The sequence below is a fragment of the Diorhabda carinulata genome, chromosome 2 (assembly GCF_026250575.1).
Source record: "Diorhabda carinulata isolate Delta chromosome 2, icDioCari1.1, whole genome shotgun sequence".
NCBI lineage: Eukaryota > Metazoa > Arthropoda > Insecta > Coleoptera > Chrysomelidae > Diorhabda > Diorhabda carinulata.
Genome location: NC_079461.1, coordinates 7,421,583 through 7,439,654, shown reverse-complemented (window position 1 = coordinate 7,439,654; position 18,072 = coordinate 7,421,583). Strand labels below are relative to the sequence as shown.

The window sequence follows — 18,072 nt, the reverse complement described above, 5'->3', positions numbered from 1 at the left end:
TTATGGTATTCTATTATATTTGAACCCTTTATATTGAAATAAAACACTACATTTAAAATATTTGTTTTAATAAAACATAACACATACAATAAATAATACATTTCTAACATATATTCCTACATGAATAATATCAGAACATTCCAATAGCTTCCACTTAGTCTTATTGTAAGCTATTCATATTTAATTTAAAAATACACAATAAACTTATACATTGAAACACCATTACATCAAGTTTATTTAAAAATGAATAGTATAATCAACTTATCAAGAAATCAGTTCACACATATCAAGTAAAATTTAATTAAAATTCATGTATTATTTCACCTTCATCTTTTCTATTTATTGGGTCCCCTTTGAGTAAAGATGTGATTAAACTGTAATAAAAACTAACTTTAAAATCTATACAAAATGGCAACTGAAATTTCCACTGACCAGAGCAGTATTTTTTTGAATAAAAGAGATGTTAATGCAGCTGAGATATATAAATGATCTTTCGTTATCTACAGATATAGTTTCAATCAATGTTCTTACAAAATGAGTGGAGAATGAATAGAGTTGTGTTATATATTTTTTATGTAAAAATCAAGCACAAGAGGATAAACCATATTAAACTCTAGTAGTTTGAGTGGTGCCTGTGGATATTAATCTTAACTTCTGTAGGATGTAGTATTCAGAAAGACATACTTTGATAGTTGATTCCACAAGTTTGCACTTCTCCAAAGAATTATTAGATATTATGTTAGACAGCTCGGAAGAGCATTTGCCATGGTAGTATCGTTAAAACAGAGTCAACTCAGTAACCTTTCTTCCATGCTCTAGTCTAAGCTGTCCAAGTTTCTGGTCATCTCTATTAGTTGAATTGCTCTCTTCTATATTGAGTCGAGTATCTTCAGGGTATGCTTGGGAGCCAAGCTCCATATGTTTGTTTTTAAATCTCTCAATTGTATAATTTTTATAAATCATTTTGAACTTATTAAGAATTAAAATGTCAACCATGTTTGTATAATAAATTATAGCATGGTCTACAAAGTATCTATCATAAATTGTTTGTTATCCATGATTAATTATTATGAGATTGAGAGTAATGTATTGTAAATTGTAACTCTTAATAAATATTTGCTAACAACAAGGTTGAGATATCACCTTAACATATACTCAACATTATAGTAAGAAGAAACTAAGATCCTAGTAGTGAATTAATTGTCTACTAGTCAAAACTTTGTAATGCCTGATCCAGACTCTTGTGAGGTGCCTCCTACATCCATACTCTCGATTTATTCTATATGTAATTATCTACTTATATGATCCCACAAGCCATTCACTTTATTTTCTTTCTCAAGTTCTTTGACACGCCCCTGAAAAACCGAAATGGAGCCACAGAAAAGCGAGAGGACACATGCGTACATTTTCGAATTCTCATTTCCTTGTGGAGAGTCTGAATGGTGTTGAAGGTATGCATATTTGTAGTTAAGTAGTAGTACTTATGAAGTCTAGGAGAAATCAACATTTGCATAATAACCAAACCAAAATACATCACAGAGTTAATATTAATATTCACCCCATGATACAAATATTAATTACTCTTATTAAGAAGTTTTGATGCAAGCCTGATTAAGCAACTTTACGAAATGTTAATGACTTTAATTTAATATCTATAAAATTAATGAATGTACTTACCAATATAAATATAGGAAGAAAAATATTAAATAGTAACCAAGATATATCATACAATCTCTCATGTGACGTTTTATTTGACCTCTGTTGTGTATTTCAATAGCATCATAAACACCCAAATTACCACTTGGTACAGTATATACTTCATAAAGTAACCAAAATGTCATTGGTAAATTCAAACAAGCTAGGATCCAATGATTGTGTAATAAAAGAAGCACACTCAAAAATACATGAGCTATGAATTTTGGCATTACCCAGGCATTCAATCTTGAACAACATTCTTGAGCATTTAAATAATCACATTCTAAGTCGGATAAGGTTATTACCTATTAGGTGTTGAGGAAAATTACAAGCAAGTTATTCAATATCGTTAAAAAATTATTTTGCCTTTTTTAAGAGTTTTAAAAAGGATACAAAATATATCAGTAAAAATAAAAGTGCCCCCGTATCCAGTATGGATACACAAAATAATAGAGAATCAGATAAAATCATAATTATTCGACAACCATCCGTTTTGGTTGGTAAATATTTTTAAATTAAAATACTCGATTAATAAAGAAAACAATATTTACTAGAGTTTTGGGTTATGTTATTTCTCATTATCTTCTTCATTTTACTTTTAGTGGTTTGTATAGAACATATCCAATGTATGTTCTGTGGTGGCTTGCGTCGTCAGCTCTACCCACAGACCAATCCATTGAATTAAAATTCAATAGACCAACCACATCCTGCTCCACTAGTAGATTTTTCCAAAAATTGCCTATGACTGTGAATGACAGTTTAAATGTTATCAAAATATCAAAAACAATAACTCAGATTTGTCATTGTTTATATTTTTCAATTTTACCAAGATTCTATAATTTTAGGTATTACAATAGATATGATAATTGAAAATGTGTCATGAAGGATGTCTTAATTGTATGCTTAGATGGAAACTGTGGATACGTCCGCTTTTTATTCTTTTATATGCACTAGCTGCATTAGTTTTTGTACCTTTATTTTTAGTAAAATCATTAGAAGATGGTTTCAATAAGCACGATCAAGAGATACTTATAGGCGGGGTATTTGTATGGGTCGCTATACCCTTGTCTCTGTGGGAAATTATACAACATGTTACACATTATGTGCAACCAAAGTTACAGAAACATGTTATTAGGTAAGTGATCAATTCCTAAATATTCGCTTATTTGATGCTATATTAGTCTCCAAACTATGAAATTTAGAATTCTCTAATAAAATTTAATGCCATATTAACTAAGATCACACTATTTAGTGATGCTATATATCATGATAGAAAGAAAGACTCGGAATTGAATTTGTATTTGTTTTTTAGGATTTTATGGATGGTTCCAATTTATGCGATTAATGCTGTAAGTAATCATATATTCCTTTTTTTATAGTTTTCATCCTTGAAAGTACTTTAACAAATTGATTTATATCCAAACTTTCAACTGGAGGAAGTTCAATTAATTAGACATGATTGGAAATCCCTTGAGCCAGAATCCAGGCTCTATAAGTGTATAATGTATGTGATGCTATGCTTTCTGTTAATATTAATAATGTATGCATAGATAATAAAATGTTTTTTAGTGGTTGGGACTTATATATCCTGAGCAGTCGGTAGTCGTAGATAGTCTCAGAGAATGCTATGAGGCATTTGTTATTTATAATTTTATGATATTTCTTTTGAATTATTTAAACATGGAAATGGATTTGGAAGCAAGTTTAGAACTGAAGCCCCAAGTGAAGCATATATTTCCTCTTTGTTGTTTACCAGAATGGGAAATGGGAAGGTACATTTGAAGAGAATTGTTTTTGAAAACTTTTGTTAATTTATAATTTTTTCAGACCTTTTGTTTACACCTGCAAACATGGTATCTTACAATACACCATCATAAGACCTTTAACAACTGCAATATCAATGTAAGTAGATACATTGGAATCACTTTAACTCAAAAGTCAAGGGAAATGCAAAAAAATTCAGATAACGAGTTTTTGACTCAACAAGAACTTCGAGATACATGATTTAACTGCTGAAATTTTGACTTAAAAAACGCAATTTACAAGTATGTTATTTGATTTGTAGGAGCAAATTCATATTAAAACAAATTACATATTAGTGAAGTAAACTGTACACTAAATTCCAAGTAAGATGTCATTGTATTTTATAAACTTCAATTGAAGGACTCTCTTTGTTAAAATTTGAGTTATAGAGTATAAATATGTATTATCAATACTTCCTAAGAAAATAACATTTTGTTCAAGTTAGAAAGACTAATAATTCGAGATACCACATATTTAAGGGTTCATTAGTAGGGAATGGCATTTTTTCTGACTGAGAATTTTAACTTAACAGGGTTCAGGTTATGCTTGTATATATTCTTCAACAAAATTAGTACGAATTTGTTATTTGCTTACAACTTTTAATGGAAAAAAACTTAATTTTGTGGCTGCCTAAAATCATAATCTTACTTTTAAATTGTGTGCTGCTGCTATTGTGCTAAGTACAAGAACATGTAGCAGATTCCAAGCTGTACAATGATCAAGTACTAGATCATTAAGAAAGTTCCAGGAGCTTAAGCTTGTAGCTAATGTAAATTTGGAGCATATTTTGTTTGTGACTTTGACCACTAAGATAAAGATTGCTCACATCTACACTTCTCCAAAATTTAGTGTATTATTACAAATAAGCAAGTAATAATATATCTTTAGAATTCAATTTGAAGCCCAGAGTGCTGGCTACCAGACCTACATTTGGACTGGAAATAACACTAGTGGTCAAATGTAATGTTAATAACCAGATGTTAAGCTGTAATTAATACCAGAGAATGAAATAAGTATTATTGAATTAGGCACTACAATGGATTTTTTACTGCTTTTTCTAAACTTTTTAATAGTTTGATTAAGAAGATATATTGAGGAATTATAATACAATAACTTTTCTCTAATTTTAATCATGATTTGATTTACTTGATCAATTTCCATATCTCAATAATGCTTTGTACTGATTGTAGTCAAATTTATCAGCAGTGTCCTGGAATATACTACATTTCGTTCTTGTTAGGACTATGAAATAAACGAAATATATTTAGTAAATAATTGTTTAAAAAAACAATTTACAATATTTATCATTAGAAATTCTTTTAAATAAATTTTCCCAATATTTTTAATTGTTGGAATAATAATAAATTCTGCCCCCATTGGCAATAGCCCATTCAGCCCCTATGTAAATCCAGCCTTGGATCAAACATATTTGTCATTCTTCCACCTAACCACTTCCAGCTACTTAACAATGCAAAAGAACTTTATACAAACTCAATTATAAATTAAAAAAATTCAAAAAGAAAATTCAGTTACATACATGAAACTTCATTGATAAACGCATATTTATGCTGAAGCAGTTAACAGATTTTCATGTCTCACATTTCCATTATGAATTTTTTCACTTAAAATAAGCAATTAATGAAATAGAAAGTATATTAATCTAAATATATTTTTAGTGTGTGCAAAAGTTATAATGTTTATGGTGATGGTGAATTCAAAGCCAGCGTAGCATTTCCATATTTGCTTATTGTAGACAATATTTCCCAGTTCTTGGCTATGTACTGTTTGGTGATGTTCTATAAAGCCAGTGCTGCTGAATTGAGACCTATGAAACCACTGCCCAAGTTTTTATGCATTAAGGCTGTTGTGTTCTTTTCATTTTTGTAAGTATAGTTTGATCAATCTTTATTTTTTGATAATGCTTATCTGACATGTATCTTTCAAGTTCACTTTATAATAATTGGTTGAATGAACCATTGAAGACCCTTAAAAAAATAGATATTCTTTGAACTTAGTGTGTTTCTAAATACCATATATTAATTATATTTCAGTCAAGGAGTATTAATACAGTTTGCTGTTTACTTTGAGATTATCAAAGCAGGACCTGATAGTGACCAAGACGGTTTAAGTCTTTCTACACGGCTTCAAGATTTTTTAATATGCATAGAAATGTGCTTAGCATCTATAGCACATCATTACAGCTTCTCTTATGAACAATATCTTACTGCGGAATCGCCTAGTAGAGGACAATCATGCTTCTATTCATTTTTGGCTATGTGGGATATGTCTGATGTGCGTACAGACGTTAGGGAACATTTAGGCATTGTTAGTAAGTGTATCAGAATCACAGTTCTTTGAATAAGTTGATCATATCAATTGTTAATTTGGTGATGTGGGTATTGTTCAAATAACTATTCTTTATTTCAAAAATTTTAAGAGATTTAAGTATCACTTTGAGATAATTGAAAACATTTTAACATAACATTTATATTGACTTTTCAATATCAATAAAAAGTTATTCGTCTAAACTGCCATTCTGACAATATTGCAATGTCATAAGGCCGATTCATTTGGCAGTATAAACCAAAATAAGGGCTTTAGCAGGACCATATTAGATTTGTGTGTTGGCATGGTCATTTAGAACTTAATTTTCAACTAATTTGTAAATTTATACAGAAGTTATTATGGCAACTGATCATTAGATCTTTATAAAAAATAACAACAGACAGAATTATGGAATATAGCTAGACATGACAGATGCTTAAGTTGTAATTTTTTATCAGTTGTTGATATAAAAGCTCTTTTAATATTTATTTGTTGAAACAAAAAGATTATAAAGTAATGTTGTATTTCAAAAAATATTTATCATTTCTGTGTCTTACAAGAGTAATTGGATTTAGGGGCCCTAGTTCTCCACCAAAATATGTTATTAGGATCCTTACAACAACTTGCGACAGATAACAAATTATATTTTACACAATAGTTAATATCAATTAAAAAATAAGGAACATAAAAACATACATTTTTGTAATAACAAATTTTTAAAAACTGAACAGTTCATTTACAGTTTGGACATTTGGAATTGTTCAGTACAAATTGTCTAAAAGCTCTATGTCCCCCACTTACAATATTATTTTGGCAGCAATTTCGGTTATACTGGAAGTTGATATTGAATTCATTGTTGTAAATAAAAATTTTGACATTCTTTGGATTTCACACAAAATTTTAGACCAATTCAATGACACACAGTTGAGTTCATAATTGAAGAAAAAATATTGTAAGCCAGGAAAAAATTTATTTTGATTGAATATTTTGTAGTTATTTGACTAATAAAAGTGTGATGTTAAAGTTTTAGTTAAGTTAAAAAATTAATTTCAGGTAGTTCAATTAGCCGAAGAATAAGGGGTAAAAGTATGTATAGCATTCCAAGAGGTGAAGATGAGTATTCTAATCTGGTATCGCCACGTATGCCAAATAGCATGCCAAATCCGGGATATTATCAAAACGAAAATGATGATACCATAATTGTTAATTATGGTACCGTAAATTCTAGTCAACCAGCTAAAGTACATGCTAGCAGCAGTACATAGGTAAATAGTCAATATTTTTTCCTCAACTCACAATTTTTATTTAATATCCATCATTTTTTTTGTTGTTATAGATTACGACTGAAATTTTTATATATTGCAAATATATTCTGAAAATATTGAGATTTATTTATGATAGAAATTCTACTTTTATATATAATTGATAATAAAATTATCAAAGATCAAAAAAGATTGAGTAAGTTAATAGATTTATTAAAAAACTTCATCGATATCCATGTTTTTGCTATTTGAGGCCTATGAATAATATCTTGTATTAGTATATATCCTTCACAAAGCTCGCTTGCATTATTTTCAATCAAGAAGGGGTATTCAAAATATTTTTTTAATCTTACGTAAAAACGTATACTTGACATTACCTATATTTAGATGGCTCACCACAATGTTACTAGTTCTGACCAAATTGGCTACCCCCGGGGGTTAAACCTCAGTCATTTTTAATTTTTTATCTTTAAAAAAATGAGGGGTAAATTGGATAGCTGATGCTATTTGATAAAAACAAGTAAATTTCTTTAATTTCTTATTTCTTAGACCTTTTGATATGTTTAAGCTTATCAATGTTCTTGATTTTAGGTTCGTTATAAGTTAAAATAAAAGAAACTAATCAGAAACCTAAAATCAAGAACATTTAGAAGCAAAGTAATTTATCTTTTTTTGAAGTAGTTGCATATTTTGAAGATATATTAACACAAAAATGAAGAAATTTTGATAACTATGTTATAATGAATTCTTGTTTAAATGTAATAATGTACTGAGTGAAATTTTTTACTATGTATTAACAAAGCTAAAATAAAACTTGAAATAGATAATGAACAAATTAATCAACTAGAATAAAAAAAGCATAACTTACATTAAATTATTTACTTTTTCGTTGTTTTATCTATTTATACTAGTAGATCTATCTAGAGCTTTGAACAGAAAATAAAAATTTAATTTGATTTGAATCGTCTTTGTGAACCGTCTATAAAATAGGTGAAAAGATCTAATTAATTTTCTATTATCCGTTTAAAGCTGTAGATATCTGCTAGTATAAATATAAATCAAGTTGCCAAAATATGGCGAAAAAATAAATGACTGCTGTATGGAGGGTGGAAAGGAGGAGTATCTCTTAGGGGAGAAAAGTTGAAACAAGTGTTTAGTTGTTTAAGGTAAATAACAGTACGAAAACCTTCCAGAATAGCTCTGGTGTAGACAAAGAGTATGATATGGATGTAGCAGTTGTAGATGAATTGATGTATAAAGAGTTAAAAATTTTATATTATTTTTGACTCAAGCAGTTCATTATTAGAAATTGTTGTAGTAAATAGCTGCTTTCCATTTTCATCAAAACTCACGACGCCATCACTCAGTTCAATACACGTTACTTTTCAGTCTCACTAGTGGAACCTAACTGAGTTTTTACCCGCAATCTGCTCAAGATGAGACCGTGTGGTTTTAGTGAATTTTGTGAACTCAGATTGAAAGTGAGGTTGAGATCTTGTCTTCAAAAAAAGCAATTAATTACACAACACTAAAATACTTACATAACTGATCGTCTCAGATCACTTTAATGTAAATGGCAAGCAGCTATTATAACCTAAAAGATATTTACCCTGATGCTAATATGGCGCTACCCTTATTTATTTGATCAGTTTGGATAATCCACAATTATTGTGCAATGTATTTCCTCAGTTACATTGTTGAAAATTTGTAAAAAGGTACAACAAAAAATGGATAGACATAAAAGAGATAAAAAGCTAAACAATATTAAGAAACATATAATTTTCAAGCAATAAAGATATCAATCCATAGAGTGGTGGCATCTTTCAGATAAAAATGGAATTTAAACCTTTTATTTTCGGTTGAGTTGAAATTTTCCATACCTATTGAGGAAACTATTTTTTCTGAATTGCATAAAGTACATTTTGAATTTCTTCTTATCTTGTAATTTATTGTCAGAAGTTCCTTATACACATTGTAGTATCATTTTTGTTTGGTTTTTTATTTTGTTCTATAGGTATGTTTAGTTGTGTAATTTTTCATGTTTTACCATGTAGCTTCCTCTGTACTTAGTATACTGGTCGCTATTTACTTTTGTGGATATTTAAGGAATTCATTTCCATTTTCTAAATGTTTGAAATGAGCTTCAGTCGGCATGTAAATATCTTGCATTTCATTAGTCCGGTATAGTTGGAATTTAATGTATGCTAAAATGTCTTTAGTGGTTGGGTACTGCTGAAATGTCAGTCATCATCAACATCTCTACTAAGTAAAATATTGTAACCATTAACAATTGTTAAAATATATTTTCTGACTTCCTTAATAACACAAGATTAATAAAATTTAATTATTCTTCTCTTTTGTGATGGATATAAAATGAGTGGTTAAGGTTAACACTAACAAACGGCGCTATGTGGTTAGAACAAATAATATTGCTGTGAACCATCTAATACAGATAATCTGAAATGAAATACTAGTCAATGATTCAGCAATGTCGTTAGTTAATCCAATTTTTCATGAAGTGTTTTGTTAATACAAAGTTTTTATTTATGTCTCATAACTACAAAATGTTGGATTTTGTATTCAATTTTCACTTATGAGCATTTCGACGATTTTAAAAGCTTTAAATGTTGATAAATTATATTTATAATCGATAAAAATTAAAATTTATTTACAAAGAAATATATATGTTATAAAATAAATTATTTTTCAATCAATTTAATGTGTATTTGTTACTACAAACCTTTTCCTCTGTTTTTTACGTTTTTGAACTTGTTGACTATACCATAATGGGTGGTTCGTGTAAATAATTTTTGAGGTTTTCTTCAAATATAGATGGGTATAATGAAAAAGTGACCAGTTAGTGGATTAGAAACTATTAGGAATCACCACTATTACCGAGAACATTTTAATGAAATATATAAGAAAAACAAAAATGTGAATGTTACAATTTTTTTTATTTTTTACACAATATGGAAGGTTATAATTGCAAAGCTAACTTAACATATTCACTTCAAGAATAATATCAAAAGATATTTAACAACGAATATATAAACAGTCCAAAAATGAAAAGTTATGTGGGGATATTAAAACAAAACTACTGGTAAAATGATGTAGTTTTCAATCTAATTTGGAAAAAATATCTTTCAATATTATATTTCATAACATAACATAAACAATATAATAATGAGATAAAAACAAATCACATGTTTACCAACTATAAACAATAAGAGTAGGTAAAGTATTTCCCCTCTATATCAGCTGTTTTATATTATTACAAAATAACCCAATTATCAAATTTGAATTTAATTTTTAATTGAACTTATTTTGATAGTGATTTGAAGAAACTTATTCCAATTTTTAAAAAATTAACTTAAGTTTCCGAAATTAAATTCTTTCTGTGAAATATACTCGAGTCTTTTTAACAACAGCCCAATTATAATACTAAACTAGCAATTTTAGCACAATAGAAAACAGGGGTGGACGGACCTTATGAAAAAATGATCGTTAGGCTTTTGTAAACATTTCATATGAGCTAGTCGATATGCCCAATTTTTTAATCTTTAATATTTTAAGTTGAAAATTTAACAGTGAATGCTAGAAATATTATATTATAAGAAAAAAAGTTTCGATATAGTATATGATAAAAGGTAATTATTTTGCAACACGAAGTTTAATTTTTTTGGAAGAAAAGCAACAACATGAAACAGAAATTATAGCCAAAAATTGAAGAGTAGTAAATAGTAAAAAGTCTTCTCACTTTAAAATTCCATTAAGAACTATTGCAATCATTTCATAATAGAAGTCATAGAAGCACTTTCAATTTGTATGTTGAATTATAATTACAACTAGAAAAATGAAACCTGACCTTACACACATTTTTGTAATACTACTGCGTTAATTTGTTGTGGCTCGGAATTCTGAATCTCCCGAAGATATCTTGATCCTGGATAAATGCGACGGCTACGCTTTCAACGTGCCCTAGCCGGTGTGTCTATATCTCAATGCACTAGGTGTTATTGAGACCAAAGAGGGTCAACACCTTTATCCTTCCTCCCCACCTCTGCCAACTTTTGAAGCAGATCACGCTCCAGGCTACTAAAACGCCACTATCGACGAAGCCACCTACAATCTCTACGAAGAGATTCCCTGTCTGTATTGCATTGCTCAAAGCTGTTTCCAGCATTCTAGCTAGCACCGAAACTTTCAAGCTGCAACCCATAGTGTTTTCAACTATTTCAGAGCAGGGCTATTTCTGCCAATCCATTCCAACCCATCCCACCGCCTAAAATGATGTTACTAGCAGGGCATCAACTGCTACAGTCGTCCCGTTGCCTCAACTCCGAATCCCCAGGCACCTTCGGCATGGCAGTATCTTTTGGTTTCCAACTATGGAAGGAAACTCAGTTTGACTCAGTTAGACTCAGTTTGGTGTTGCGTTACGTCGACCCCAGGGCATCTTATTTCTCCTGACTGGATACCCAACAGCAACGAACGTCGTACCATTCCGGTTCGGTATGACCTTGATATTTTCGTTGATATGACCAACAACACGAGCGACTATCTCACAGAAGTAATCTTAACACTGGTCAAAACCAAACGCTAGTTACGCTCCTCTCTCGGCCCCATCTAACTTGACCAGCAATCCTATTTCAAAACATCATACCCAGAATATACCATCATTATCTTAAAAAAATTCAGATATGCTTACAAATCGAATAATTAAAAATCCATGTTATTCCGAGTATCCTTCATATTAACTGCGGAATATAATAAATAATTTTCGTGTCAATTTTTGTTTTGTTTAAGTTACCTTTGTGTTTGTGTGGTCAAAAGATTCCCGATGGGGATTTCTCATCCACCCCTGGTAAAAGTATAAGCTTTTATAAAAAAAATCCATAACCAACATAAAAAAATCATTGATTCTATACAAACTAAATATTTTCATTCATTCATTCATATAATATTTTCACACTTGAAGTAACATTTTTTAAAAGAAATAGTTAAAAAAGACAATTCACAGCTGCTTATGACAGAAAAGGATTATCCATAATAGTCGCATTCAGCGGACGTAGCGCTACAATGTGGCCAATCCTTAGTAGCTTTCTGATTGGTTCCGTCATATTCAGTACCCTAACTTTCACAGAAGTATGTTCGGCTATCAGTGATGTAATCGTAAGCGTGTGTTTGTGTGTAAACAAATCTGATTGAGTAAAAATTGGTATTTTACTGTTAGGATGAAATATTTGTTAAAAAGACCAAAGTGTTAGGCTCCTGGATGTAAAAATAAGAATGGAGTTAGTTTGAATATGTGCTACTTTCCAACAGATCCAAAGAGAAGGGAATTGAGGAGAATAAATTGTGTAAAAGATCCTAATTAGACTCCTGGAGATTCAGCTGCTTTATTCGAAGTTTAAATTGAAAATATGATGTTACTGTACTATGTTATCTTTTATTTTTTAAATTGACGTCCAATATTAAAAGAACTTCTTTTTTATAGCTTTATTTTGTTAGTGATCAATGGGAAATGTCAGAGAAGATAATTAGAAAAAATTGAAAAGTAACATACAAAAGTAATATTAATTTAAAAAGGAAATATTAGTTTTACTTCTAGATTTTATATTTTTTTAACACAATCAATATTGTTTAAAATAAATTTTTACCATTATACAATTTTTATTTATAATAAACTCAAACAGGAACAAAAATGTTTGTGGTAAAACACATATAAAGAAGAGCACTATAAAGCATAATATGAAAAGTGACAGAAGCAAAAAGATATAAGAAAATAAGAAGAGGAAGATCTAGGAAAACTTGGCTAGAACAAGTAGAATTAAAAGGAAGAAAAAGGGGAAAACAGTATGACAAATGAATAAAGTAGAAAGGGAGAGAAAAGAGTGGAAAACAGATAAAAGAATAATGAAAATTCAAATCTAAATAACCTAAAAAATGAGATTTTCAAAGATAACATACATTTTCAACAAAAATAAATTATGAGTTTATATTGTTAGAATATATTCCGTTTCAGTTTTTGAAGAAGTGAAAACATGGTACAAACTTCAAAGAAAAAATTTATATAACTCTAAATTGAGGCTTTATACATTATTTTGCATAACGAATACCCATAGGAAAAACCTTTTAGTCAAAAGCTTTGTCTTCTTTGAAAACAGTTATTTATATTTCTGACCTTTATATGTTTACTTCAACTGTTTTTGATATTAAAACAATAAATAATTCAAATACGAACATATAATTAAAATATTCTGATTAAATATATTGTTGCTTCAATTATTAATAAATTTGATTTCAAAATAAAGATATAAATATGTCTATATCACAAAAACTGAAAAAGTAATATTGACTTACTATGAAACACATTTTAATTTATTTCATTATAAAAATACAGATATCTAAATGTTTAAATCAATACTTGAAGGCACTTCGTTTTTTCGCCGACTATTGTCAATCTTCTATAAAAACTTCGATAAATCAAAATTAATATCACACTCAAAGTCTACTAGACATATTTTTACTTACAATTATGGAACTTGATGTTTTTAATTTATTAAAATTCCGTAAAATGTGGTACATAAGAAAAATGGAGGTAGATACCAAAATCACTCTATTCATGTTTTGAAAATACCACTGGTGATATATCACTGTCCTGACATAACTTTATTGGTCATAAATAAAAAATACAGAAATTCAAATTGAAATATTGAAAAAGAAAATGAAAAGAACAGAAAAGAACAATCAAAATCTATGTATTTACATCAGAAACTAAATTTTGAAAAAAATATTCCAAGACTTGATCAATAAAAACTGTTTTTAAATGTTTATAACTTTTAAAAACAAATATATCTTTGATATTACTTGTTGTTATGATCAACTATACCAAAAATCATGAAAGATGAAAAAAGTCACAAATAAAAGATGCAGAAATTTAAATTGAAATATTTCAGAAAAAAATAATCAAAATCTATGTTTTTACACCCCAAACTAAAATTGAAAAAAAACTTTCAAAACTTGATAAAAAAAACTAATTTTAAATATTTATAACTTTTGAAAAGAAATATATCTCTGATATTACATGATGTTATGATAAAAAAATTCATATTTTTTATTATTTGTTTCTATTACTTCAACTAAGGACAATTTCCAACTATCACTCATTTTTTTCTCAAAACAATGGGAGTACACAGTTTTCAAAAATGGCATCAAATACATTTAGAACATAATATTGAAGTTACTTTGAAAAAAAATAGAATATGCAGAGGTAATATTGAAATTAAAGTGTTGTTTACTGAACGCTACTAGCATCTTCGCAAGGTTTGTCCTCATCTTTTTCTTGTACTGAATTTCCATTTTTTTCATCTTCATTTTCATTCAAATTGAATCTAACAGTTCTTTTTTTAATATTACCTTCGTTAGTTGTGTTTACTACGATACTGATATCTTCAGAATAGCTAACTGGAGGATTTGTTTCCTCATCATTATTTTCAACATCTTCAATCTCTGTGTTAGTCTCACAAGGTCCATCAGTATTTTCTTCATCTTCCCAATTTTCTTCAGTAGTCACATCAGTATTAGCAGGCTGGACAATGTCAGATTTTGTTGGTCTTTGATTACCTCTACCTCTTCTACCTCCCCATCGTCTTCCTCTACTCCTGAACCTCCCTCTGGTGTTACTATCAAATGATCCTCTAGATTTTTGATTGTGTGGCAAAAATTCAGAAGTATATGATGAAATTCTTCCTCTACCTCTATAGTCAACATTTTCAGGTATGATTTCAGAAGAAGTTTTTACGTTTCCTCTCCCTTGATAATCATTAGTTTCAGATGTAGATTTAGGATTATATTCAGAATTATTTGTCGTTGTTTCCCTATTTCTACCTTTATTTTCCACACTTTTGCTTCTACTGTGATTCCTAGCTTCACTGTTTCTTCTACGTTCACTACTCTTAGACCTAATCCTCTCACCTTCATCAGATGGATCATTATTAAATCTTCCTCTGCCTCTTCCTCTAGAGCTTCTACTTCTCACAAAGCCGCCACGTTGAGGATGTTCATAATCTGGTATATGTTTTATATCCGCTAATTTGGAACCTTCATTTAATGTACAACTTCTTTGACCAGTAGAAGTAATCAGTTCTACCTTAATATTCATCGGGTTTTGTATAAATGTATCTTCTTCATATCTAGATCTTCCTCGACCCCTGTAGCTATGTGAGCGCAATAAAGAAGATGATTGTACCTTAAAAACATTATATACATAAAACACACTGTACTAAATACAATATATACCTATATACTTACATTTGCACTATTATCTTCATTTTCTCTAAGTGGGTCTTTTAGATAATTATAAGATGGATCTGATGGTGGGCCACTTTTTGACTACAAATTTCAAATATCAAAATAGGAAACGAAACTTGATACAGAACATTACCTGTTCATTCTGATGTTTTCTATCAAGGTGTTCTCTTAGATCTCTTACTCCTAATTCGCTAAGAGCTCGCTCAACATTATCTACCCTGTAATCTCTACCTCTACCTCTACCCCTGCCGCGGTAGGGTCTGTTACTGGAATGGAAATATCTATCTTTACAGTAATTGTCTGATCTAGCTTCATTTTGTTGTGTAGGGTCCGCCATTATCACTAATGCTTAACGTATTCTAAATTCTTATAACATAGTAAACAAGAACCTTTTTAAATAAATTGTATCTATGTAAAACCCCTAGATATTAGCCTAACCTCTTTTTCTGTGTAATAAAGACACGTCATGAAAATTTGTATTGTCAAATCAGCAAATGGAAGAGCTGTTTCTAAAAAGCAAGTATATCTATGTTGTACATACTATATTGAAATAAATTTTAAAATAATTTTATATCTTATTAAAAGATTCAATATAATTTTATTGGTTCATTTGATATAATAGTATCCATCAGAATTTTCACTATTTTTGAAATATTTTGTTAATTTGCCTTCCAAAAAGACAAGAATGACATCATCATTACATTGATTAAAGTAGAGTAAAATTATCCATCTTTGTTCAGAACCAAGCTGGGCATACATCATCTCTTTTTAGTTACTCCAAGACAATTCATTGGCGGCTCGTATGCTATAGAATTGTATGTGAATGAATATACACCCAACAATACACAGTTATTTTGATAAACTAGTTATGGTCTATTGAATTTATATTCATTAGTCTGTTTTAGAAGAGTAAGCTATAACTGGAGTACATGTCACTGATTCATTTGCTTTCATCAGTACAATATAACCAACGATATCTTTTCACTATGTAACATACTATCGTTTTATTGGAGATATTTTTCCTTTATTTTATAGTTCACATATAAGATGGTGTGATAAATTTAAATTCAGATTGTATTCCCGATCTTTGTATTTGCAATTATCCTTAAATACTCCATTTGTTTGGATTGAATTTTAATAAAGTAATCGCCTCAAATCGAAATTAGACTGTTTGCATCCATTGGATATTATATATTTATTGTTTTTAATTATTCTCGTTGCAATTAATTTGAAATTTTCTTTTGTTTTATTCTTGTTCATACTCATTTTTCGCTTTTCGAATGTTTTATGCTTGTCATTTTATTTCTTCATAGATATCTATCCCAACATGCTTTGTTTTTAATTTGATGGAAATATTTTTATTATCTCATCCGTCAAAATCGGAAATAGAATTTGTCCTTCTTTTTATATCAACCTTTCCCATGTTTTGAAGTTTCCTGCTATTTATAACTTAATTATTTCAATTTTTTCATTAACTTCTCGGTTTTCCAACATTTCTCATGAATCTTAAATATATAAAGTAATACGTTTGTATAGGTCTGAAATGTGATGGTATATGATTGATTGATCTGGGGGTCAAGTAACTGAAGATGGGAGATGTAGTTATCCTTCCCCCCAGAAAATTATCGTTTGCTGCCACTGTAACTTTTATGAGAACGCACCTTTCCGTTTTCAATTGTTTATGCGCAGGCGCTTTAGTACTAGAGTTAGCTGTCATGAAGGGCGTTTGCGTTTGTGAACTAATGAACAAGTGAATAAAAGTATTATTTATACAAAAACACCGGTTTTATTAATAAAAGTGTGGTTGTGTACAATTATTATTGCTTTTACGAACAGGTATGTTTTTGAAATATTTTGAGTACATTCTTATTTTTCGAATAAAATCCACTTGTGACCTGAATATGGCCGACAGTAGGTGTAACCACTACAAATTTGGAAAATAATAATTCCATTTAAAGTTCTGAAGTATTTTTCATTTTGATTTTGTAGCTAGGTATTCAAGTTTATTTCTGAATGCGTATTTATTGTTGTTCATATATTTGAAAATATTTATAAAGGGTCTTAAGGTCATCAGGTGCAACAAATGACAGTTTTTGAGGCTCAATGTCAGTGAACTCTTATATAGGGCATTATTTTTAGTTAAACTGCAATTGTTTATCTTGGAAATATTTGCTGTGAGTGTCATGAAAACATAATGTAACATTAACTTTGTTTTAATTTGAATTTTATGCCCTTTTTCCCTATCAATAATCCAATATTGATTATTGATTAAAGTGGTAAAAATAGATTGGAGCAAGTTTTTCTAAATTTCCGAAAATTTTTCATCTGAGTATATAAAAATAAATTTCATCTGTAAGGTATAATTTTTGATATAAAAGAAAAATTATCAAATAGAAGTTATACAATATTGATGAAAAGGTCACTTAATGAGATAACATTATGTCATTTAATTAAGTATTTAACACGATTTTCATGTTTTTAAGTTTATTTATTAATAACTATGATCTTCGTATGACTCATCATTTTTATAGCTCACGACCTTGAATTCATAATTTTTCAACAATTTGCTTTTTTAATAGCAGGGTATTATGTAATAATGTTAATTTGAAATGTTCTTATTTTGAAATTGAAAGTGATAAATAAAACATTTTATATTAAAACTTAATTTGTATGA

General features: G+C 29.1%; 5 protein-coding genes across 14 annotated transcripts in view; 2 read left to right on the top strand and 3 right to left on the bottom strand.

Moving 5' to 3' along the window:
• LOC130890759 (60S ribosomal protein L44) overlaps positions 1–18,072 on the bottom strand; it is a 315,570-nt gene that overhangs the window by 59,413 nt on the left and 238,085 nt on the right. The window lies entirely within an intron of this gene.
• Positions 52–2,318, bottom strand: LOC130890757 (protein cornichon homolog 4). The gene is made up of 3 exons (XM_057795053.1): positions 2,089–2,318; positions 1,678–2,000; positions 52–374 (listed from the first exon to the last, which is right to left on the bottom strand). Exons 1-3 carry the CDS (start codon positions 2,164–2,166, stop codon positions 302–304), a joined length of 474 nt encoding a protein of 157 aa, XP_057651036.1. The 5' UTR covers positions 2,167–2,318; the 3' UTR covers positions 52–301.
• On the top strand, positions 2,452–7,806 carry LOC130890748 (transmembrane protein 184C). Of its 2 annotated transcripts, none has more exons than XM_057795043.1 (8): positions 2,452–2,830; positions 3,008–3,044; positions 3,265–3,467; positions 3,523–3,597; positions 5,175–5,381; positions 5,550–5,827; positions 6,877–7,088; positions 7,160–7,806. In XM_057795043.1, the coding sequence occupies exons 1-7, from the start codon at positions 2,568–2,570 to the stop codon at positions 7,086–7,088; spliced, it is 1,275 nt and encodes a 424-aa protein (XP_057651026.1). In that variant the 5' UTR covers positions 2,452–2,567; the 3' UTR covers positions 7,160–7,806. The 2 variants fall into 2 exon arrangements, with proteins under 2 accessions (XP_057651026.1, XP_057651025.1); XM_057795042.1 differs by having other exon boundaries at positions 2,472–2,830; positions 7,677–7,806.
• LOC130890749 (uncharacterized) lies at positions 10,021–16,116 on the bottom strand. Its single transcript, XM_057795044.1, has 3 exons — positions 15,532–16,116; positions 15,399–15,479; positions 10,021–15,336 (listed from the first exon to the last, which is right to left on the bottom strand). Exons 1-3 carry the CDS (start codon positions 15,733–15,735, stop codon positions 14,383–14,385), a joined length of 1,239 nt encoding a protein of 412 aa, XP_057651027.1. The 5' UTR covers positions 15,736–16,116; the 3' UTR covers positions 10,021–14,382.
• Positions 17,071–18,072, top strand: part of LOC130890740 (spectrin beta chain) — a 77,994-nt gene continuing 76,992 nt past the window's right edge. For 5 of the 8 annotated variants that reach the window (XM_057795005.1, XM_057795001.1, XM_057795002.1 and 2 more), the window contains exon 1: positions 17,071–17,234. The gene's annotated coding sequence lies outside the window, so the exon portion shown is untranslated. The remainder of the gene's footprint in view (positions 17,235–18,072) is intronic. The other 3 variants (XM_057795006.1, XM_057795000.1, XM_057795004.1) reach the window with 1 other exon arrangement.